This window comes from Haliotis cracherodii, unplaced genomic scaffold (assembly GCF_022045235.1).
Source record: "Haliotis cracherodii isolate W230 unplaced genomic scaffold, xgHalCrac1.p SCAF_4, whole genome shotgun sequence".
NCBI classification, from domain to species: domain Eukaryota; kingdom Metazoa; phylum Mollusca; class Gastropoda; order Lepetellida; family Haliotidae; genus Haliotis; species Haliotis cracherodii.
This window is the reverse complement of record NW_027266297.1, coordinates 14,716,068-14,742,268: the sequence shown is the minus strand read 5'-3', so window position 1 is coordinate 14,742,268 and position 26,201 is coordinate 14,716,068. Positions and strand designations below refer to the sequence as shown.

At 38.5% G+C, this 26,201-nt stretch overlaps 1 protein-coding gene across 1 annotated transcript; it reads right to left on the bottom strand.

Annotated features, from left to right (window-relative positions):
• Positions 1–365: 365 nt before the first annotated feature.
• Positions 366–25,456, bottom strand: LOC139478173 (protein shortage in chiasmata 1 ortholog-like). The gene is made up of 29 exons (XM_071260524.1): positions 25,421–25,456; positions 24,662–24,803; positions 23,572–23,683; positions 23,150–23,328; positions 22,322–22,478; positions 21,633–21,735; positions 20,948–21,086; positions 20,563–20,676; positions 19,909–20,056; positions 19,581–19,675; positions 17,993–18,247; positions 17,492–17,572; positions 16,934–17,155; positions 16,356–16,484; positions 14,268–14,438; positions 13,220–13,357; positions 12,684–12,829; positions 12,333–12,454; positions 11,478–11,662; positions 11,018–11,129; positions 9,942–10,160; positions 9,140–9,239; positions 8,678–8,809; positions 7,329–7,372; positions 7,027–7,129; positions 5,466–6,645; positions 4,431–4,546; positions 3,944–3,995; positions 366–475 (listed from the first exon to the last, which is right to left on the bottom strand). The coding sequence occupies exons 1-29, from the start codon at positions 25,454–25,456 to the stop codon at positions 366–368; spliced, it is 4,842 nt and encodes a 1,613-aa protein (XP_071116625.1).
• Between the last annotated feature and the right edge of the window lie 745 nt (positions 25,457–26,201).

Genomic DNA, 26,201 nt, shown 5'->3' with positions numbered 1-26,201 from the left:
CAACAGTTGGCAATATCACACAAATCAGTGATGAGAAAAGGTCCATGCCATCAGGGTAGGATAACACAGGCAACCAGGTCATACATCGTCACCACGCTGATGTTCAGATCATACAAGTGGTTTTGTTCTGGGGACCCATTCTGTCCTGCAATACCTTAAGGGATGTAGTGTTTTTTGTATATACACAAGAACATTATGCCAAAATTTAGATTGCATGAAATCTTTTTGGATGTTGGAGATGTTGCATTAAAAAGATATTTATGTTTTGTATTCATAACATCTAATTTTCGCAATATCACTATTCACTATATAAGTATGTTGGAATAATTGCAATCTTTCAATATCCAATCAGTTTGTACAACACGTCATCGAAATGCCAGAACAGTTTGTCCTCGGTTTCTACCAGGCAGGGGTTTGTAGGTCAGCTTTTTTCTCTTGTTTGGAAAATCTTCTAAGAGATAGTTGACATCTTCACCTGAAATATATTGCAAAATTCTTTTCCTTTTGGTTACAGCTTGTATCATGTAAAAGGTCATTTAACATTACAAGAAAGAATGAAAGTTAATACATGTTGTATTGCCTCTTAAAGGGCAAGTTCACACGGAAATGAACCTTTTTTTCTTGTACTTTTTCCACATTAAAAGTGTTAACATAGAAGTGTCATTGACAAAAATATAAAAACATCATATTTAATTATCATATTTTTTGCACTAAAACGATTTATATTTTTCACATTTACCAAGTGTTCTATTTCCATAACAAAAACACCATGGCTTATGTCCCTTGCAATATGACGTCATTGGTGCCAATTGATAAACATTATGACGTCATCATGCTTTGTTAGAGCCGCTTCACGTGGTGTAGGTGGGTAAAAATCTCAAAACCGACAAATTTTCTGATATCAACTTGCAAAAAAAAAAGTGTCCCTTATATAATTTTTCTCTTGATATTAGAGAATATGATACTTGAGAAGTACTTTCTAGTTCAGTGCAGTGCAGTGATGTGTTTAATTAATTAGAAAATAATTAATGAATTAGCCTAATCTGCTAGGACATTCAACTCCGTTACGGATCACAAAATGGAAAGTAATTTTAATAGCGCTAGGTTGCTTTGAAATATAAAATCATATTCAGCAATTAACATTAAGTGTGAATACAATTCAGTGTTAAACAAATGGAAACTGGCTAAATAAAATGTATGATTGGACATTTGTAAGTGCTCGCTCCATATTTCAAAAGTTTGCCTAGACAACAAAGTCATTTACATGAAAGACGGTATCCAAAATATAGTATTTTTCATCTTTTGTCACAACATATATTATCATTAATCCTAATCTAAAGTTAAAACTCATAAAAACAACAAAGTTTTTCGTCAGTTGTCAAAAGAAGTCATCTATTAAAAAAATTCTGACGTAACAGAGTTGAGTTTGTTGTAACAGAGTTGTAACTCATATATTTTGTTATTGCTCTCTAGCATAAAATAACAACCTTTTCATCCCTTTTGAGATGAAATGTGAAAATACATGCACTGTGTTGTGTTACTTGTCAGGACTTTGGTACTCATGGTTTATGAGCCAGTTTCTGCAGTAATGGCATACAAAAGTGGGTCTACTAAATTACTAATGTTTAACCCTTTGTATAACGTTGAAATAAATAAGCACAAAGTTGCTTAAAATGCTATTTTAGATCACTTTAATATAGTTACAAAACTTCAAGATCAAATCTCAGATCAATCATATCATCTACACTGTCAGAAAATATGTTGTTTATACATGCATAATGAAATTGCTTTCTGCAGCCAAAACACAATAGCCAGGCACTCCCATCAATGTAAAAGACAACAGTTCTGTCTTCAATAATTAGTCCACTGTCTGAAAGAGTGTTATCAATAGTATCAAATCCACATTTTGCACAGGTCCTAACATCTTGTTCATCCGAAACATCAGAGCAGTCTAGAGTGACTATTTTTAGAAAAAGTTCTTACTACAGACTGTGGGAAAATTATTTGCCAGGTATAGGGTTAAAATAAAATAAAATATTCTTGAAGAACAAAGCTATGTACTGACAATAACTATCGAAATTGTGCAGATGCACAAATTTTTCCTCTCCGTTACGCTGTACAGCATTACAGAGTTGAGTGTAACAGAGTTGAGAAACCTTACTATAAATGGCTCATATCCCAGCATGCTTTGCTTTTTATGGAAATTAAAATACTCACTGCTAACATGGTCTTGCTAACCAATTTCTCTTGGAAAAGTGAAGGAAATTAGAATGAGATATAGATCTATAGACAGTGTAACAGAGTTGAGGCTCAGAAAACATACTGTACCTAACAGACATATCTTGATGTCATTGGCTTGAACATTGTACCTAAATGTGGCATCTATCTATCACCAGCAGGTGATCTTCATACACATGTTGCCAAAAGAGGAAGCGTATGAGAGTTATCTCCCATAGCACAGTTATTTTTTTAGTATTGGTACGTTGTAACGGAGTTGAGTGCCTTTTGAGGGACATCTTTTTTTTCCTAATTTATTTTTTTTCAATTAGGTTTTAGATAATAATGATAGGATACGTGTAATTAATGTTCATTTGAGAGTGTGAAAAACAAAATTTGTTACATTTTTAGAATGTTTAGATATAGATAAGGTATTATTTTTTATTCTGGTCCAGCTGAGGGACAGCCATGTTTTTAGAAAATCCAGAAAATATTTGCTTATAAACAAACAAATATTAACTTGAAAGTACATTTTTTTAGCATTTTACATTTGAAGAAAGGTAATCTACTTGTGAATAGTCTTGAAAAGGAAATCAAATATTTTAAAATACATTTCTGCAAACAAACTACTGATGTACAGGTCAAGTGGGAAATTGTTACGGTGTTGAGATTTTCACCCCTGTACAGTTTTGTGATTCTAGCATCTCAGATGCCAGCCAGAATTGTGTTATGCTGAGTCACCACTGTGCCGGAGTGTGTCGTAGACCATGTTGTTTTACCGCAAACTGGTCCTTGATATCTTTTGCGTTGAGAATAGACAGGGACCCAGTTGAATTGGCACCAATTACGTCATAATCTAAGGGGGATAACTCAGGCCTATTTCGCTCGTAAAACGAAGGCCTCATAACGGCATATCACTTTCACACTATTGTGAGCTTCCTACTTTCACTGTGAAAAAAAATGAGTGTATATTTTCAAACACAGATACTAACTAATTCTAAAATTGCGTTTTGTTTAGAAAAAGAAAAAGTGATTTTTGCGTGTACACTTCCCCTTTAAGTAAAAGTAAACAGTGTGGGAGTGAACGTTTTATGCCACAGCAATATTCCAGCTATGTGACGATGGTTGGTAAACAATTAAGTCTGGGTAGAACCAGTGGTTGGCAGCAAGAAGTCAACACCATTCAGGTACCACATAACCACATGGTCGTTATTAGTTAGCTCTTATCATAAGCACGTCACTTGGGGACTTTTCTACTACAGAAACACCACATGGGATCCTCATGGGGATCCTGGGTTAGAATATTTCCCCAGCAAACTATGCTTTTCGTAAGACAAGACCAAATGGTTTGGTTGGTCACTCAGTGACATGGTTGATAGTGTGTCCTCATACCACAGCATGCAGTGTTGCTTACAATGTCAATTACGGGATGGTATTATCCAGACTCAAGTTTTTACAAGCTGCCTTCATATAGGTGAAATATTGCTGAGTGTGTTGGGTTTAAATGTCAACATGGGTAGTTTACATGCAGATGATTTAATGGGTTTAGTCACACGATGGGAAGATGTTCAGATCCTTATTACATCTTCCTGAGGCAAGAGTGTCCATTGGCCTCTATCAAAGTCTATGAAAACTACACTTCGATATAGGCTAGTGGACACTCTTACCTCAGGAAGCTATATCAGTTCATGTCCAGTATTCGGACATTTGTTATGGCATCTAATACCTTGTTCTTTTTCTGCTTGGAACATTCTGGAGGGATCTTGATTCTGATACTTCTGGAATAAAAATATTTCAGACATCAGCCAATAATGTAAGATATAATGTACAATGGTCAACATTAGGTTGGCAAGGACCTGGGTTTGCTTCCCACAGAGGGTGCAAAGTGTAAAGCCTAATCTTGGTTTCTCCTGCATGGTGCTGCTGGAATATCACTGTGGCCTGTAAATAATAGTCTAGGCCTTGCAAACAAGGGGTTAGTATCATGTACAATGATCCACAGTGGCATTATCATACACAAGCAACCAGGTCTTACCACATAACTACATCCTTGGCATGCTCAGTTGGCTCTTCCAGCAAGCTTTGGGTACTTGGGACCTATTCTGTTGCAGAATCCCACTGGTTAACAGGAATAGTTTTGAACATATTGATTTCAGGGTGAAGCCACATATCTAAATCTTTACTGATTTCATCATTGAAATGAATTGCAGTACCTGTCTGTAAGAGTAAGGATGTTCCTTGCAAATGGAGGCCCCTTGGTATGGAGAATCTGGTTCCATGTCCATTGGAGGAGAGTCATAGTTCATCCATCCTGAAGAAGCTTGTGCTGCTGAAACAGTTCAATGTTCTGTATTATACATGACACTATCCACTTGAACAGTAACACCTGCTAGTGGACCTCGGGTGGAATAGGTCCCAACCACCTTTGCTTGTCAAAGCAACAAAATTGGTGACCCAGGTTAGATTAGGACTTGAGCAACCTTTGGCTGTTTTTAGGAGGCGACTGAAATAAATAGAGTGTTCAGACTCTGTGACTTTGCAGATTGTGTGTCATTGTGCCATTGTCACTGGAGATGGCTGATTCTTTCAGACCCTAGTTTGCCAGTCCCTGATTAGTTTTAACATGAAAAGAAATAGAATATTGCTGACTGCGGCATAAAACAAGCACTATTCAACAGTAACCCTACAGGCATCAAACACTTGATATGGATTATCATCAATCAGCACCCTAGAAACAAGACTAGGTTGGAATAGTATTGATTTCAAACAAGTACGGTAACTTGGATATCTGCAAAATTGCTTATGTAGCATTAAATAGTTTTCACACTCACACCAACAAATACTAACAAAGAAATCTACCTACCTGTTGGGCTTTTTGAATTACCCTATGAAATCAAACCTATAAGAATTATGAAGTCAGTACTTATACTACTCAAAAGAAATTAAGGATCACCCGATTCTTTCATATTGGTAAAGTTAATCTGTCATGGCACGAGAGATTAACTATTGTAATATGAAAGAATCAGGTGATCCTTAACTTCTTTTGAGTAGTATAGATCAGTTTGACAAGGGTTTGGCTTTGATTGATGACAACTTGCATAAGTGACTCTCAACAATGATCATATCTAAAAGAGAGAACTATGAGCAGGCTTATTGAGTGTGTAACATATTTAAAACATAGGATATTCTTCCTTATTCATTATATATGATCCCAGCTTCTAGTCAAGGATATTTCTACATCTACTTGCCTCTCTGTACTTCTTCTTGTTGAGTATCTCTCCGCAACGGCTGAGCAAGTCCAATGCTGACTCTCTGAACTGGTGGCTTTAGCAGAGAACTCTGGAAGTGTTCACTGAATTCTGGTCGGCCAAAGAGGGATTTTGTCACTGTGGACAACCTGTTTGTGAAGTCAGGCCATCGGCCATCACTAGCTGAATGCAGTGGAGGGCGGCGTTCATGACACCTTGGCAGCATAGACCTTCCAAGATCAACACAGGTGTGACTCACTCCTACATCAGTTCCAGGCAACCCAGGTGTTTTAGGTATATCCAAGAGGGAACCATCAACAAAACTAGGACCCTGATAGCTTTCCCTAATGGACTTTTCTGGAAAGAAACTACTTTGATGACTCTCTGAGATCTGTGTGGAGGATTGGCAAACTTCATCAAATGAATTACTTTGACTGAACTCATGCATGAATCTATTCTTTGAATTAACTTTCGCACGCAAGACTGAACTAAAACTTGGCTTCTTGTTTGGTACTGGTACGTAACATCCAGACAGGATATCTTGATCTCCATTTACATACATGTTAGCCCGGGACAGCATCTTTCTGGGCCTTAAGGCATTGGACAGACTTGTTTGGTTAATCATATGAAGCTCTTCTGAAGACCTAGCTTCTGTTAATCTCTGTATGTCTGCATCTCCTAAAAGATTAAAATCAGGAGTTACGATTTCTTCAAACTGCCTTGCTTCATTTTCAGACATACCTTCAATCTTGGCTAGAACATATTCATTGGGTTTACTGTACCCCTGTGAATTTCCAGGGCTATCATTTGTGTCTTGGCTGAGAGATGACTTGGTCGGAGATTGCTCTACCAGTCTGAAAAATGGGTCTTCTGACAAACCCTTTTGTCGAAAACAGGGTATGGCTTGTGTGGAACAACCCTGTGGATGTGGCTGGGTTGTAAGGAACTCCACATCAGAGAACCCCGGAATCTGTATCTCCTTCAAGCTTTGGTAACTGTTTCTTGAAGTCATGTTTGAACCCTGATGGAGATGATCATGGTCTGTGGAAACCTGACAGCTCGTGTCAGTTTGCCTGTTTGGTGCCTGGGTTGGGTTTGCTCTTGGTTGCGATTCCACGTTTACTGTGTCGTCCGATCTCAGGTGTAATCCTGTGTCACAGTTGACCATTTTGTGAAACATCTGGAAAATATATCATTATGAGAAACGCAGAAACGACACAATCCTTGACTATTGTCATAGTTTGTGGTGGTTTATGTAAAATAACAGATTTTGATACCATGATGATTTACAATTTCAAAGGAAGTACTTCACTTTACTCGGTGCACTTTTTCATATTCCCCTTGGCTTGAGTAGAAGATCGAACTAGTGGTCATGTCTAACCCTGCATTACACTTATTTTAAAGACATTTAACATATGTTAAGTTGTGGGACGACAATAGGGTGAACACAAACTCTACAGAAGACTATAGCTTCCTCTTTATATTTCTACAAGCTAAATGACACACACTGTTTTAGAATTTCTCATTTAACATTGAAAACTTTGCGTAAGTTATTCCATACCAGATGAACTTTCTCTGGGAGTTCAGGAGCTATCTGCTGGAGTTGTGGCAGTGTGCACGAGAGGAGAGAGCCAATGCTTGTTCTAGACAACAACAGCTGGGCACTGAAACACAGACTGACACTTTCATACATCTGTATTTCAGTACTGAGCAATGAGATAAATTAAAAACAAATAATGTTTGTGTAATACAAATTCTGCTCGTATAACATATTACAAACTTTAATATGTTCTTAATTACTATTTGTCAGTGAAATATTTTAACAATGCTTAACAAAACATGAAACAAGTACGACTAACATACCTGAAAGAGTTCAAACATTGAAGACTGGTAAGAAACTTCTCATCCTGCAACAATGTACAATTTCTTATGTAGACATTGTCACGAATTGACAAAAAAAGATCTAATATGTAAAGTCAAGGACTTAAAGGATACTTGTATGCAAATATAAACTACATATTCCATTACACCGAGTAAAGAGAAGAATGAGAAAGAACAATTTCAACTTTTTGCTATTTGCAACACTTTAGATCAAACTTTGTCATTCATCTCTAAATCACACAGGCCATATAATGGTCCAACCTCAAAATATGAAACAGTTTAACATCTCTGTCTAGTACTAACAATGAGCAAATGACAAATTGCCCGAACCCTCTATGCAACATTTTAGCATCAGATACCTTGTTTCATAGTGTGAGGTGAAATGGGGTTTAATGTTGTGTTAATGATTATTGCATTTACATCGCGGTGTGCATGCACATGTTGTGTGATGGGGTGGGAGTGAGGGTTGTCTGTTTGTATTAGTCCGGACTTATGCCAGTTTTATAATGCTAGACCACTGAGTCACCTTGCCACAGTTTAACATGGATACCCCACTCAGACACATTACACTGACACCAAGCTGACCAGTCCTTGTTTTATCCCCTTAATACCGAGCGCAAGGCAGGATAACAACAAGTACAATCTTTGAATGTTATTTGGTATGACGCGGCTGGGGAGTGAACCACTGACATCCCTCTCTCTGGGCAGACACTCTATCTACCAAACCACAGAGGCAGTCTAATTCTATCCTCTGATATCTCTACCTCAGCATCTTCAAATCACACAGTTCCGATAATATTGTCAACCTTGTACACAGTTTAACCCTAGCTGATCAGTCCAAACATAGATACTCAGATGGCATCATTTGAAATTGCTGATAATTACACTGCAACCCTTCTTAGCCTTGCTCTTATTACTTCAAAAATACATTGCAAGTGATCTTGTGGCATTTGATTGCCTAACCAAGCAATTGTTTTTGTGTTATTGTCTCCATAAATACAAAACAAAATTAGGTCACATTCATGACTACTGCTTACAGATTGGCTGATAATAGAATGGGAGGGGCTTGTGTTGCATTATGGGGCTGAAGGATGTCACCCATTTCGTACTGTTGTCTACAGTTTTTGTGTTAATAATTTAATTATCAGTCTCTGAAGTTATTATTGTTGAAATATTTTTTTATAAGAATTGATTTCAATATGTTTTGTGCGTTGATGGAAGTATAAACATAAACATTGTGCACACCAGCTTTAATGTTTATACTTCCACACTTTATACTTAAACACAAAAATATTGAAGTCATCTCTTAAGAGATAACTGTATACACTGACCCTTGAGGCCTCCCCTGAGATCCAGGGTCTTGCCCACTGTTGTTTGGTCCACACCGTGGACATCTCAACACACTTGTCACAGCACGTTCTCACTGTGGCTGCCAGCTGTGCCAGGTTGTATGCTATCAGCAGCTGTGGGAAATACAAGAACATTCTTTAACAATACCTCAGTTAAATAGCGTTATCTGCTATAGTTTTAATACATATGTAGCTAAAACATGCTCTCTATAAGTAAGATCTCAAAAATGGGATGATGGATCAGTTACTTGGCTTTTACAATTGAGTGAGTGAGTGAGTGAGTTGGGTTCAACACTGCAATGACCAGTATTCCAGTAATATTATGGCGTGTTAGCTTGTTGTGGGAGCAAAGCCAGAAGTGATCCGTGAGCATGATTTTGGTGGCTTTTACAAGCATTTTGTCATCTACTATATTTACTGAATCGACAAATTTGAAAGCCTCACTTTGTATGTCACTTGAAACCTCTCAGTGTTGCTGTTCAGATTTGCCAGTGCTGCCTCCAGCTTACAGATATTTGCAACCACAGCATTTGGCAGCAGGTAACTGTGAAAGAATAAGCACAGAAACGAAAGTCAAACCATAGGACCCTTTCGCGAACTTCATGCATATTCATGAACCAAACTACCCATCGAGGCCAAAGGATGGTTTGGTCCATGAATATGCATGAATTTTGCGAAAGGCTCCTGTGGTCAAACAGTAGTGGAGTAGCCCATGCTTGATGCATTTTCTTGTCATGCAGGATAGCTGCTCAAAACCCAATACAGTCAGAGGGAAGCCCTTACTAGATGTCTGTGACACAAGCTAAAAACATTTGCCCATAATACAATGAAATATGACCAACAGAGTATATGGTCTCTGGGTAAAATAAATTTGGCAATTTTCCCCAGGAAAAAGGTATCATCTGGGTTAGAACAACTCTCTTATTCTAACAGTTTGCCTGTGGTTATATTTATAGAAGGGTGAACATGGGTTTTTTTTCCCTTCAGAATAGGAAGACAAAATAGCTATATAGTCTCCATTGAACATGCATAGAGATGCAGATCAAGGATGGATATTTTAAAGGGGGTGGGGGTGGGGGTGGGGAGGTGGTGGGTAGGTGTGGAGTTCACTTATCAATTTGTAGCTTCAAAATTGGAAGGGGGTGTTGAAAATCTCTGAACCTCACATCACCCACCCATCTTACCCTGAAGCCTTGATCTGTCATATGTATGTACCCAGTTGGGAAAACAAAGCGGTTGGAGTTACCCTGTTGATGTTGCAGCTGTTGAGTAGAAGATGACCCAGCAGTAGGTGAACTGCAAGCCTAGGACCACCAGCTTCCTGGACAGGCGTTCCACCTGCCACTCATCACTGATGTGAAACAGAGAGTGCAGCACAACACAGTGTCTCTCATCCACAATCACATCCACAGAGACCCTGCTGTCACTGTCCGAGTTGTCTCTCTCTATGACAGCAATGTTGTGTCTGCAGTGGAACAGCAGTGTTAGCAATTAAGGAGTTCAAGTGGTGAGTGAGTGAGTGAGTGAGTGAGTGAGTGAGTGAGTGAGTGAGTGGGTGGGTGGGTGGGTGGGTGGGTGGGTGGGTGAGTGAGTGAGTGAGTGAGTGAGTGAGTTGGGTTTAATGCCACTTTTGTGAAACCCACGAGCATGGGTATGGTGCTGACAAACCAAGAAACATAATCAGGGTGAGCCAGGATTTGAACCCACAATAATAGGTTTCTGTCATGCCCAAGGGATGCAGCTCTGCACAGCAGCAACTTAGACGACTGGGCCACCCGTGGCCCCTCAACTGGCTCTTATGTTTCCTTCCATAAGTGACAGTATAATTCAGCACCTCATCATAATATTATCATTTAGTATAGGTGTAATTTACTGTAAAGCTGATTTCTTGTGTCAAATCCAGTAGTCATAGACATGCCCCTCTCGAATAAGTCTGCCTCCCAAACCCAAGAAAAGAAATTAAATAGTGAATCCCAGTGAAGTCTGGAATAATTTGGAAAGTCTAGATCAAATTAAGCATTGTTCTGGGCTTCATTTAAAGTGTATTATTTTTTAGATATGTCTTGTTAAATAAGACAACTATATTTCTGGGACTAAATGTTAGTCTACTGCCTATGCAATTATCCTGCTTCTAGCACAAGTCACCACACTCTGTCTAACATCATGAATATGAGTAGTTCTCTGAAAACTGTCTCAAGGGACAGCAGGTAGTCAGTCTACTGACTGGTACAAGTATGCATTATCAAATCATCCTTATTTTAAACTTTCAAGAACACACCTCTAATTAAGAAACAGTGATCATGCATAACAAATTCACTGAACCTTGATTCTAAAAGCTGAAGTAAATTCTTCTGACTTGTAACATTCACAGAGCCAATCACTGTCACTTTAATACTAGATTTCTTCATTTGCATGGAATGTACTTTCTGTGTCTCTGAAAGCCAAACAGAAACATAAATGACCTAAAAAAAGACATACAAAGTTAAAACTAACAAAAGATTCTTATGGACAACATCTGATATCTTTTCAAAAGTAAACGGCTAAAAATGTTTTTGATTTCTTTAGCCCTGTGATGGCAGCAAGAAGCCATCTTTGATCAGTCATTGTCTGTCTGCATTAGTGTAGAATCAAACCCCATAGTGTGAATCTTTGTTACAACCATCGACAATGATCCTGAATACATCTAGTACCTAAAGCACCATTATCTGGCTTTGAGCTTATCTGGGACACTCCACTCACATTCTCAATTTATCTACATTATTGGACATTACAAGCAACTCACCTTGAGCCCTCAGGTCCAGCAGATCCCCCTTTAACCCTAGGTAGTTGACATTGACGTCCTGACACTTCCTACATGCTGATGAGTTGGAGTCTGTTTCAAACTCAATCACAAGACCAAACATGTCCCATTTGGTATCCTTGTTTAAGGCAGGTTCACTTATGATGACACAGTTGTGATTTTCCACTCTGAAACAGCTCTGCTAATAACCCTTAAACTATAACAATACATGTAACACTAAAATATTAAGTCACCTCATGTAAACTATGTAGGGAACATTAATACATTTAGTTATTAGTATGAACAGCAATGGGTTTTTTTTTAAAAGAAATATTTGAATATCAGCCATAACCCTTGCTTCCAATTCTATGTGCAAATTTGCAAAGTTGATGCATGTTCAATGATGCATGTGTCTTGAAACTTGGACAACAAGTTCACTGCACATTCTAGTGTTAACACATTGCGTATGTAACTTAGTCGGTCTCACAGTCCATGAACCATATTATTTCCTTTATGCCCAGCCCTTGCTGAAATGCTGTAATCCTTAATGAAGCAAGTCTACATTCTCCACAAGCTCCACCTCACCAGGGCTCCTTTTCAGTATAAACGTAGCTGCTTGTTTCTATCAAAATTATATATTTTCAGAGACAGCATTAATCTTATGTAACTGTATCCTCAGCATACATCAATTCTGTGCCAAAGCTGTTTGAAACTACTTGACCAAACTTTCCTTGTGACATCAATTAGCTGAACTTACTGGAACGGACAAAATTTACTAGATTCAGGCTTCAGACTAGTGCCTAAAGTCTCAGACTGGTACATTATATTTTTATGTCTCAGTATCCACATTGTACCTACTCTGTGTATGTGTCTCCCTCTAAGGTCTTTACGAAATAAGGGCACGTATCTCCACACACAGATAAAGCTTTCTCCAGGTAACACATCAGGCTGGGAAGATTATGCTTTGTGACAACAAGCACCTGCAAATTGGAGACAAGTCTATTACAGACACAACATAACACTAGGACACAAGTGAAAAAACTATATGATCACTTTTCAGGGCTGTTTATGAGAAATATCCCAACAAACATCTTGGAAAAGAATTCCATTACAAACTGCCTTGTTTCCATATTGAAATCCATATCTTTGTTTACAGAGTTATTAGATTAATTCAAGTTATAACCAGTGGTTGCATCATTTATACTTCACCTTGTTTCCTTTACTGTCTCCTGGGGAACGCTTCACAGTTTCCTCTATGTTCTTACAAAGGATGCCCACTTTGGGATGAAGTACATTGTCTTGGTCAAATGAAACCTTGAACTGAAATAACTCCTTCCTGATACTTTCCAAGGAGCCTGCAACGCAGAAATACTTATACCAGTATAAACAAACAAAAATATGTATCAGGATTTTATAAATAACCACATAAATATCCTGTGATTTAGTTTCTCAATTCAACTGTTTGGTTTGATCAGCTGAGTCTAGTCTGTGACCTTGCCACAATTCCAAAGTCAAGTAAAGAAATTTCCACTCATGCAAGAGCAGCTTTTCCTATGCCATAATCTAAGACTAAAATAGAGTATTCATAATGCCAAAACACAAGTTTGGGCTATTGGACTCAAACACACAGACTGTGGGTCTTTATGATGATTTTTCAAACTTATGTTTACACTGTTAAGATTTTACAAACATAACCAAGTCCTAGGCTATACTACACTGGAACCTAGACTGCTGCTGAGCTCTACCTCCTAGAGTGGAGTGGTACTTCTCTTGTACAGCACTGAGGTGACTGATGGCAGACTCCAGACAGCAGTGAACCAAAAGGTCTACAGCTCCAACCACAGCATAGATGACCACCATAGACTTGTACACATCACCACTCTCTGAAAATACAACATGCAAGGAGAGGAAATCTTTTCTGTTACATCCTTATTCCACCTTACCCTCTATACAGTTGGGGGACGATGGGGTAGCCTAGTGGTTAAATCGTTCGCTTGCATGTCAAAGGCCCAGGTTCGATTCCCCACATAGGTACAATGTGTGAAGCCCATTTTTGGTACCCCGCCATGATATTGATGGAATATTGCTAAAAGCAGCATAAAACCCAACTCACTCACTCTATACAGTTAGAAATACATCCCATGTTTCTGTGGTAAAGAACTAAGTTACTCAACACAATGCAAAAGTAATTGTGGTAATGGAAACAGGACTGAATTATGGATGCATCTATTCAGTGTTACTGGTGACTTTATCAAGCAAGTCTTTAAGATGAACATACTTGCAAGTGTACCAAAAGTGTTGTCGGAGAGAATAAAAAGTTGAATCCGTATCTTAATCCGGTTTTCAGATAAACGCACCAAGTTGTTGACTTTGGAAATGTTATACATATCACCATTTGCTGAATTGCTTCATGAATTACGTTTGAGAACAAAATGTATGTGCTCATTTGTCATTGTTTTAATATTTCAATTTGTAAGAATAATCAGGAAATGCTAAACTTATAAAATTGATTTGTCCGACATTGCCAAAATCGGATTGTATTCAAGGACACATCAATATTTAAATACAGGAAAATATTTTTAAAGCTTGTAAATTTTATTAACATCCTTAGAGAGGCTGTAAATAATGTTGATATGTCAAATAAGAAACCAACGATTTGTGTTCGTTGTTTGTCCAACAATGAAACACTGCAGGGAGAAATATTAATCTTATTCTCCCTGCAGGGTTTTATTGTATGCCCCTCATGGTTTATTCTCCCTGCAGTGTTTTCCTCATCGTATATTTCTTCAATACCTGTTTGTTTATCTTGCTGTTCCTTCTCCTGCTGCTTCACCAGGAAGTGAGTTGAGTCCAGGTTGAGACTGAACATGGAGGCATGGTGGGGAATCTCTCCTGCCTGCTTCAGAACATCCACATAAGGGCGGCCAAATGAATGCAAAGCATGAAACACCTGTTTGTACGGTCCTGAAACATACACCAATCAGGAAAAAACCTGTATGGCCCTGAAACATACACCAATTAGATAAACACCTGTATGGTCCCAATCAGAGAGACACCTGTATGGTCCTGAAATATACACCGACAAGGTAGACACCTGTATGGTCCTGAAACATCAGGTAAACACCTGTATGGTCCTGAAACATACACGGACCAGGTAGACACCTGTATGGTCCTGAAACATCAGGTAAACACCTGTATGGCCCTGAAACATACACCGACCAGGTAGACACCTGTATGGTCCTCATCTATACACCGACCAGGTACACACCTGTATGGTCCTGAAACATCAGGTAAACACCTGTACGGTCCTGAAACATACACCGACCAGGTAGACACCTGTATGGTCCTGAAACATACACCGACAAGGGCCCACTTGCACAAAGCGATCTTAGCGCTAAGACTATTGTAAGCCTATGCTAAAGTATGGGAATTACGATCATCTTAGCGCTAAGATCGCTTTGTGCAATTGGGCCCAGGTAGACACCTGTATGGTCCTGAAACATACACCGACCAGGTAGACACCTGTATGGTCCTGAAACATCAGGTAAACACCTGTATGGTCCTGAAACATACACCGACCAGGTAGACACCTGTATGGTCCTGAAACATACACCAACCAGGTCGACACCTGTATGGTCCTGAAACATACGCCGATCAGGTAGACACCTGTATGGTCCTGAAACATACACCGACCAGGTAAACACCTGTATGGTCCTGAAACATACACCGACCAGGTAGACACCTGTATGGTCCTGAAACTTACACCGACAAGGTAGACAGACACCTGTATGGTCCTGAAACTTACACCGACAAGGAAGACACCTGTATGGTCCTGAAACTTACACCGACAAGGTACACAATCAGGTGAACAAAGTAGTTGGGAAATCAACAACTAGTGGTTGAAACCATCTAACCTGGGATTCACTGTGGGCATTTCAGGAAGATGTTGGTTCCTGGTGTTTAATGTATGATACATATTTTTTAGTCCTTATAAAATGTGCATATAATAACATAATAACACTAAGAGCAGTAAAAAACCCAACTCACACATATAGTTGCTTGATGCACCATATATGACATGCAAAACAGTTAGTTGAACAGGTCATCACATAGGAAAAATTAGTAGCTTTTGGCCAGTTCAACGAAAAGACAACAGCACCATAAGTGTCCCAACTCTTACTTCCAACAGTGATTATTTTGTGGAACAGTGTTCCGGACATTGTTCCATAAAGCAATATGAATCTCAATCTCAACTTCTGTAGCACCTACATGTTAACACAGACCTCCAATAAAGGGGAAACCAAGATTACATTGCAGAACAATGCCCTGGTAGTGTCACTGAGGAGCATGAATTATGTTGCTTTGGTTTGTTTGCTCCAGATCTCATGACACTCATTTATATCACCAAAACTGGCTCCCACAGGAGATATCGCTTGGATGAGATCAAGTGATATCTATCGCAGCAATGAAATGACATCACAATGCTTTGCAGACCATTGTAACGTCACTGGTTACCATGACGTCACAATCAAATGACATCACTAATGGCTCTGCTACTGAAGCTGTTTGCAGTACTTTTTACACTGAAGACACTGCTAATTACTGTCTACAAATTGAAAAAGTTGAAAAAATGATGTTGGATGATAAATAAAATCTCACCCTCGTGTCTTTTGATATCAAATATATCAACACTCGTTGATAAAAGTGGCAAAAATCCTCGACAAACCTTGTGTTGATATATTTGATATCAAAAGACACTAGGGTGAGATTCTCTATATGTAATACTGCAAGAAAACATTGTAGACTAAGGTGTAAAACAAAACCTCTTTCCACTTCCTAATCTGTTAAAACAACCTATACAAACTAAAGCAAAAATCTAACCTGACAACTTGACATCAACTGTTTTGCAGAGAGCTTTTCGAGGCACTGCTTCCTCAACCCTCTGTACAATTTCCTTGTGGTCTTCACCGGCCTGTTTGGATGCTGAAGCCTTGTCTGTATGCACGTTTTCTTTTATGGAAGCAAATTGGCATCGCTTGTTAAACCCGAGACATGTTTGTCTTTAAAAAGAGGGTTATTGCTACAAACATGGGATTTATGTGAACCTCTTTTTCTATAATTAGAAACGCAACAAACTCTTGAATATGTAACACTATTGACTGATACATTCCCCGTGAAGATCCAGGTTAAATTCAGCAACCCTAGCTTGTCATAAGAGGCGACTAACAGGATGAGGTGGTCAAGCTCGCTGATTTGGTTGATGTCATGGTATCCCAAATACACAGATTAATGCTCATGATGTCAGTCACTGAATTGTCTGGTCCAGACTGTATTATTTACAGACCACTGTCATATAGCTTGAATATTGCTGAGTGTGGTGTTAAACAACAAACAAACACTGACACATACATCCAAACCATGTTATAACACATGAGAATAGGAATTAAAAACTGATTTACCAAAGTGCTTTGTAATTGTTGAAGTTCTCATCATCAAAAATTCATCAAGTGGACTGAACCCAGTGAAACTGTGGTCATTTGTTACTGCTGGTCTGGAAATCTGGTGAATTTTGGCAGCAGGCTTGACTTTGCTAAGATTTTGTCCATCTGCTCTGGTGATCAATGATGCCTTCATCATGTCTATGTTAGCTTTGCCCTCTGTAATTTCTGGTGGATTAGACGCTGTAGGCATAATGAAAGGGACTTCATTTATAAGTTACAGAAAACTTTTTCCACTGAAATGATAACCAGTCAATGTCACATAATGTCATGTTCAGTGAGGGTTCTCCTTCACACAACACATCTTGGTGCGCCATATATTTCACTTCTGGATCCAAAGAATCTTCAAACTTTACACAGCATGTTCATCAATACTAAGACCTTCTCAAATTAATCAAAAGATTTTCTTAATGCCATTAGATAATTCTACCTTGGAGTTTTTGGAATTGCCTGCTGAATATTTCACAAGAATCTATGCAGGAAAGTACTGACCTGACCTGTCTTTGTGGGTTTACTTACCTTTGTCATGGGTAGGTGTATTTCCCAAACCATCTTCTTGAAGAGTCACATTTGGTATGTCAGCATGATTGTCTGCATCTACTGGCAAAAACACAACAAATTTGACCCGTGAAGATGCAGGTTAGAAAAGCAACCCGAAAATGGCCACTGTGCTTGTCGTAAGAGGCGACTAACGGGATCGCGCGGTCAGGCTTGCTGACTTGGTTGATGCATGTCATCATGTCTCAATTGCATAGATCGATGCTCAAGATGTCGATCACTGGATTGTCTGGTCCAGACTTGATCATTTACAGACCATCATCATATTGTTGGAATAATGTTCAGTTTGGCGTTAAACAACAAACAAAGAAAACACAACAAATGACTTCCCGATAATAGACATGTTCATATGTGGAAACACCAACATAACTACATTTTACATACTTTGCACAGTGATGCAATTTAACTTCGAACATTTACTAGCCCGAATAGTGATAACAAAAAGGGACATTTTATATTTACCAAACAACTGACTGTTGGTGTACTTGACAAATTCTTCAGCCACATTCAGGACTGATGTGGCAACAATGACACTCCCAAAGTCTGCATGTTCCACCTGTAGCACCCTGGTCATGAGAGGTCTGCAGGACAGCCACGGATCCCATCTCAGCTGTAACTCCACACTGCCCAGGCCAGACTCCTCCACTAGCTGCAGCTGGCTCACCAGGTCTGTGATAGAAGTGTGATCAGGGAAATGCTCCTCTCCTACATCAGGTTCTGAAATTGAATCATTGGAACCTTGCTCATCTTGTAGGCATGCAATAAAATAAAACTGATGTATAGACAAGTTGAAGTTTCCTTATACTGGGGTATTAAAGAATTCTAGACCTTTTCAAAAACATATACTGAATCACAATAAAAATGTATAATCAGCTTGAAATTTGAAATGGTGTGTCCTTGTGCTCAAGATCATCTCCAAACACAATGAAAGAGATGTTGAAAAAATGTTACATAAAATGGGGTGGTGGGGGGTGTCGGGGTTGACACAAAATGATACAGTCCTGTGACCAATACCACTAGCCCCACACCCCTATAATATACTGAAATGCAAAAGAAACGTCACCCCAAGTAACATTGCATGAAAAGTTGTCATCTAAATATCTGGGTAATTTTTTAAATGTGATGATGAAAAACAAAGCAGATGACAATAAAACCGATCGCCCAAATGCATCACAGCAACAGCCATGGTAACCCGATGCACGTGAGTTCCGTGCAAATTGAATTGCACATGCGCTCCCCCATTTCTTGCCCTATAAAAATCCACCCAGATCGGATAACATTCATTCGTTATTGAATTGCTACCACATGCCAAGACTGACTTGAAATCAGTGACACCAAGCCCTTTCAAGTCCACGTAAGCACCATATTCAGGCTCCAGCAACGGTACCAGACCACCAATATTACAGATGACCGACCACGTAGTGGAAGACCAAGGGTCTACACCCGCTGTCAGGATCGTCAGATTGTGTGACAGCTCCACTGTCACTGGCCACACCGAGGACCCATTCTGACACCACATCATCACAGGGACTGTCCTCAGTGGCAACACAGCACCAGCATTGGCGCCACCAGCAGTGGAGAAGAGTCCTCTTCTCAGAACTGCGTCAGACGTTCCTCAGAGTGAGTTTCATGTGCCTATGGCCTTCATCAACCGCCTCATCCCTTCCACGTATTAACACTGCACGGCAGTCATCACTGCACATGGCGAACACACGAGATACTTGTGATGCCATTTTCTCAGAGACTAGTGTTGTGTTTCCCTTTAAGAACATTTGACACTTTAATTTCAACCTTGATGATCAGTTTTGCCAAGTTTCATCTTTTTAATATGTCTCAAAGTATGTTTACAGTGTTTGGACAAATAAGGTTTCTCATTTATCTATCCATGGTGAAGTTTCTTTTGCAGTTCAGTATATATATGACCGTCCCCTACGTTAATTGCAAAACAGAAAGCTTCTAACACTCAGTTTCCTTCTCTCCTGTGTGAAATCTGTCTTTATGTATTAATACCTTAACCACAACTTGAAGTCAACTTGTGTCCAACACATACCAGGGAGTCGCAGGGCTAGGACTTCATCAAAGAATTTCTCATGTTCCCACACTTTTGTTAGCAGGGCTTCTTTTTCAAACTGACGCAGGAAAGTTCTAGAGCAAACAGACATTGCATTCACAGTTCATGAATCTACACACTTTTATTTTTAATTGAATAATGTATATGAAAACAACATATAAGGACTATTATAAAATGCAAATGTGACGAAATGATAAAATTTTAATGTATTTATCGCTGAATCACTTGATGAAGTGGGTTGTGTTTGAAAACCAAGAAAACGTTTACAAGGATTGTCTCTCTTACTCTATAAGACTGGTATACAAACTGAGTTGTGTCGATGCCAGGTGATGCTGGCTTGAGTTCCTGGAGCTGATCAGAGAGGTTCCAGGCATGCATCTCTGGTGGCCCACATGGCAGTATGGGGGATTCCAGCATGGCTCTACTCTCCAGCCTGCCATCCTTACTGTCAACACCTTATTGGGAGATTATGTTGATGTCATATAGTTTAACTGTATGAAACTGATTTGAAAATGCAGTCAAAGACAAGTTACTAAAAGTTTAAATGAAAAGAAAAGTTTAATAAGTCTTTCAAATGTTACCAGGCCCAAGAGAAACAAAGAGTATATTTATTCATTTCCTTTTCTAATAAACATTGATTATGGTAATTAATATAGTTAGTAAGTTTCAAAAGATGATATCTTTATCATGACTTTATCTACATAAAGAGTAACATTAAGATGAGGTTTAATGTCATTGTTTTAGATGTATCATTACAAGCCAAATGATGCAAAGCTATACCTTTAACTCTCTTGTCAAACCCACAAGCACGACAAACAAAGGATCATAATAAGGATGAATCTGGGATTCAGACCCAAGGTCAGTGAATCCTGGTATGACAAAAGGGTGCAACTCTGCCCTGCCACATAAGGAGTTTCATATTCCTATTTCACCGCACCATAAAATGGTTTTCACATCTCACCTAGATCACTGAGAGTGAGAAAGTCTACACTGTGCAGCGAAGAAATGCCTGTAACTTCAGGCTCCTCAACTTCAGAAGCAGGGGTAAATGCATCAGAAACTAAATGCACATCATCTGTGAAATAAAAGATTGTCATCTACATATTGATACATCACATTACATTGCTATATGATACACACGGTCATTAAAGCAGAGAGTGTACTGGTACCGGTATATATTTTAGGAAATTCTTCCTCTGAGCTGCCAGGACATTTTCCATTCAGTGAGATAAAATCTCCTTTGTTTTGGAGAATACACAACCATAACATTACAAGTATCAAACTCTATATATCATGTATTGTATCATGAACATACATGAAATACACATCAATATGTCATGAGTCACCATGTTTGTCTTCACACTGCTCCTCAGCTTCCCTGCTGACACATGTCTTCACATGGGAGTGTATGTCAAGCATGCTGTTCACTCTGTCTTCCCCTCCTGGTTTGCAGAGAGGCAGTATGACATCTTCCAGTTCACCTGCCTGGTAACATAAGGCACCCACCACTTAATATTCACGGACAGGAGGGGCTTGATATTTGCCAGAGACAGGATATATTTTCGGGCACTTCTTCAAAACACAAATTTGTTTTGATGAAATGAGGAGTTGAACAACTGAAACGAAACTTCACAACATATGTTTTTCAGAGATCCTGCATGTCCAGCGAACAATATTTTTTTAGTAAAACCTGTTGGCAATGTATGTTCTTGTGGAAGAAATTATTTTTTGCCATAAAACCCCAGGCACCCCTCAGAATATCAAGTGGTTGGCCCCTAAGTCTATATTGAACTCAACATGTACTGTAGTTATTTTTGTATGGACTTTTTGGGCTCATTGCGAGATCTTATGTTCATACACCCATACTCTCATTCTGTAAACATAGTGATATGTGTGTGTGTGTCAGAATCCTAGATTAATCCATGTCAATCAGATAATAGGTTCAGACTAATGGTGTTTAACTATATTCTTTCAATCAAAGTTGTATGTAAATAATTCTTTCTTTTACACACTATATGTATGCATTCTTACTTTATAATCTGAATATGTGCATTTGTCGAATGCTTCCAGGTGGATGGGCATCTCCTCACTCGACTGTAGAACACTCTCCTCTCCTTCCACCTTGAAATGCTCTCTGATTAGATGGACATATATAAAAAAAGAAAGAAAGAGGTAAGAAGCTCAAATGAGCATAATTTGAAACTCACACTATCCTCCAAACATGAAACTACAGCAATATTGTGCAGGCCGGAGAGTAGTTTTACTTTTGGACAAGTACAATTCCACAATTAGAGGAGGCTTTCTTTTTACATCATATCAATGATATCCATATTATTAAACAATAAACTAGTAAATTCCCTTTGGGTGAGTGATTTTTCAGAGTCCCCTGCTGCATGGACGCTTGCAGACATTGCTACAAGCATCCGACCCTGCAGAAGTGTCTATGTAATGATGCATGAAAGTGGGGACATTACAGTTTCAATATGAAAAGTATCATCACCAGGAAAAATGGTTGATGGTTAATGCAGCCAATAGCCACCAACTGATATCAAAATGAAGATACTTAAAGTGTTATCTATTTTCATTTCCCACTGTATTGTGGATAGATTTGAACATTGCCTTGACCTAGTTTGTCTTTAAAACTCTACACCTTGTCATATAGCAATATCAAGAAATTTGTTTCTTAAAGCTTCTGGTGTTTGTTTGGACTGGTAACTTACTTAAAGATAAGAACTTCAGAATACATTTTGCCATCGTTGTCAGCCAGTGGGTCCTTCACTGATCTTGACTGTAGACAATGGATTAGAGAAGACAGCTTGGGAAAATTGCTACATGTGTCCTTCAGTCCATCTGACAAAAGTACATTCTCCAGTTTGTCTGAAATGAGGTGAGAGGACATAATCAATTTTATCAGAAATATGCACACAACATACCATGACTTTTTAAATGGCTACATTTAAAGCAAATATCTCTGGATATCTCTGGAGGCCACCAATCTCAGTTTTGAAATTAACAGAAGTCTGCTTATTAAGTCTGAGACTAGTGAAATTCAGGAAGGATTGGTGAGATTTCCTTGTGGACTACCACCTTTACTTATCATTTTGGCAGACAAGTGAAAATAAAAATAAATTTTTAACCCTGTTATCTGATTATCTGACTTTAAATTATCAGACATCAACGTCTTGAGGAGACCAAAACAATTGTATTCAATGCAAATAATAACAGTATTGAATATGAACACAATCTGTATCTTAAGCAACTTGTCCGAAGCCTGTGTCTAGCAACATTTTCTCATGGTCTAATAAGATCAGCTTGTGATAATCCATATACAACGACTAATAGTGATATCAACCGAAAATAATGCCGAAATACAAGTTCAGACTGGAAGATTCAAATATACTTGGCACTGACTGTGTACATACTTCTAAAAACTTGGACAGAATAAGCCAAGCCGCAATAGTTCAACAGCATTCTTCAAACTGGAGAACACATTATCATGTCAATTTCTACGAAAATGTATATTGATTATTAAATCACTAATCACATACCTTTCTCTTTTTTATCTCCATATTTAGATAAGTCCTCCTTCTCAAACACTTCTTGTGTATCATCAAATGTGTCAAAGGGTTCAAAGAGTTCATCAGAGAGGACACTGTCAAGTGACTCTGAGTTGGAGCTGGGCACTACCTCTGCCTCATGGTCATCAATGAGATGGAACTCTGTTGTCCTGATAGATATATGATGTACGGTAATCTTGAAATGATTATTTGTCCTCAGTTGAAGACATTTTATCAGAGCCTATAAGACTGTGAACTCTTCAGCATGACTTGTATTTTTATAAACATCATACTTTCTTCACATTACATCTAGAAATAACTGACTTACACATAATCTAAGCTGACAAATGTCAGACAATGGAAATATAATTACAGAACAGTTTTTCTAAATCTGAACAATTTTCTTCACTAACCTGTCATACATTTCAGGAATCCTTCCTGCTGTTTCTGAAATACTTCCAGTGACATTTTTTAGCTGTCTGAGTATATCAAGACCCTCAGTAACAGTGATATCCGCAAAAGGACCTGTACAAGAGTTGAAGTTCTAATGAATCATAACCTCAATCACATAGACACAGTAGGTTTTTGAGAAAATATTAGCAAATATGTTTTTCGTAGTGACATATGTGCATAGATACATTTATGGATTCAGATGTTTGGGAAAAAGAAAAACATTTTAAAAAGTATTTAAAACTTAAACTTGTGCAAAATTATAAGAACAGTTACTTATTTTTTTAAAAAATTCATTCCTCAATTAAATGTTACAAACAACGTTCCATTAAGTTTCTAATAAAGAAAAATATGAAGAATATATTTTCACCAGCATGTCTGTTTTGGTTTGCTTGCCGCACTCAGCAATATCCCATCTATATGACGGCATGTCAGCTTAGTGTAGGGTGGGGGGGAGAGAGAGAGAGCCCCTGTGCAGGTCTTACCCGTTTACCTCTTTGATGGAACTCGCGATCACATGTATGGTGCTAAGAAATTTAGAAATCAGTGCAAACCCACGATCAAAGGTTCCTGGCACGCCTGAGGGTCAGAACTCTGAACAGTGACTTTCGGCGACTCTAACGATTAGCCATCCGTGCCATTCGAGGTGAGGTGAGGTTAAATGGGGTTTAACGTCGCATTATACCACTTAGATATAGCGACGTGGGGTATGCTAGTGTTAAAGCGCCTGGTTTCGATTCCCCCACATGGGTGCAGGGTTTCTAGTTTTGTCAGTATCATACCCATGCTCGGGGGTTTCACCAAAGTGGTAAACGTCTAAAACCTGCATCACTTGGGGCTTTCTCTCATATTAAGCTGACACACCGTGATATAACTGGAATACTTCTCAAAACGGCGATAAACCCAACTCACTCACTCACTCACATGGGTGCAATGTGCAAAATTATAAGAACAGTTACTTCATTTTTTTAAAAATTCATTCCTCAATTAAATGTTACAAACAACGTTCCATTAAGTTTCTAATATAGAAAAATATGAAGAATATATTTTCACCAGCATCTCTGCAGACCTTCCACTGATCTTCATTTAATACTTGCTGATCTGATTTGAATCTTTGGGCAGAATCCTCCTCATGCAGATGATGTGGAACAAGCAGCAGTGCACGAGAATAGAATTCTCGTCTTTCTTCTATTTTCTGCAAGTCATACATTTTGACCAATTTTGCTTAAAATATTACCAGAAATTTGGACAAACATATAGTTCCAGAAAAAAAGTTATTTATTTGGTTAAATAAAATAAATTGCACAAGGAAACCCTCGAGAACAAAGGGGCCCTTAATTCTCTAAATATCAGGTCCAGAGCCGAGTATATCCTGACAGAGTTGAGAAGTGGATGAGAGATGGAATGGGGCTGATGGGGTATACATATGGTCTGGGGTGTGTAAGAGAATAAATGAAAGAAAAAATAGTTAGTCAACATGAAGAATATAATAAATTAGTGAATATTGTTTTACACCTCATTCAGCAATACTTCAGCTATGTTATTGTGATCTGCAAGTAGTCGATTCTAGGTCGGGCAAACCAGTGGCTGACAACATGAGTAAAGAATTAAATCCTCAATTGTCGGCTCTTTCAAAAAGCATAGGGTACTGGGTTCCTATTATACTCCAGAAATCCTGAGGTAATTTTAAACAAGCAATATCTTTTCTGTATTAAAGACTTATCATAAATTAAGTCTATCGCTGACTCATAAACATGAAATCCTTTGCTTTAGGTTTTAGCATTTCCTACTTGATTAAACACATTTCCTTACACTCTGCCAATAGTTAATACCAAGGTAGCGAGGCATCTTCGTCAGTGGTGGTAGTAATTGATCTACCTAATCTGTCTGGATGTCTTCAAAACCTGAGAAATAGAAAATCAAAGCAGGACGAAATCATTAACTTAAACGTTTATTTTCGATAGCTTATCTAACGTATCATAGAATCTTACGTAAAATTAGTAGATGGTCAATGACTGTAAGATACTAATCACATCTGGAGGCGCTAGGTCAAAGATATGCCTATCCAGGGATTATCCAGGATCTTTTTAGTAAGTTTACCTGTGACAGAAAAATATCCCTGCTCCAATAACAATAAATGGGTGAACATGAACATAATTACACTACGAAAATGTCAATGCATTTAATGGTATTTTGATTTCCAAATGATACAACTAACTTCATTCTTGTCTCTACGACGTCCATGATACAGTAGTATGATAATCATCTCCACAACTTCGCAATCGTCTGCACTAATAAATGACGATGAGAGTTACTTCCCCTGTAAAGCTGGACAAGCTCCTCACACCGATATTCCGTTCGCGGAGCTCCCTGTACTAGCTGTAGTGCGGTGCCCAAAAGGAATTATAGACTTAAAACTTTGTTGATATCTTGATTTTTGTAATGTGCGAGTTTTTCTAAGTTTGAAAATATGTATCAACAGGTTATTGTAAAAGCTAAAATAACTTAGCCACGTTGGGGATAAATAAAAAAAAAGAAATACCAGAAAGTCAAAGCGACAGAGTGTTTCCAATTTCCATAATTTCTTGTTTTA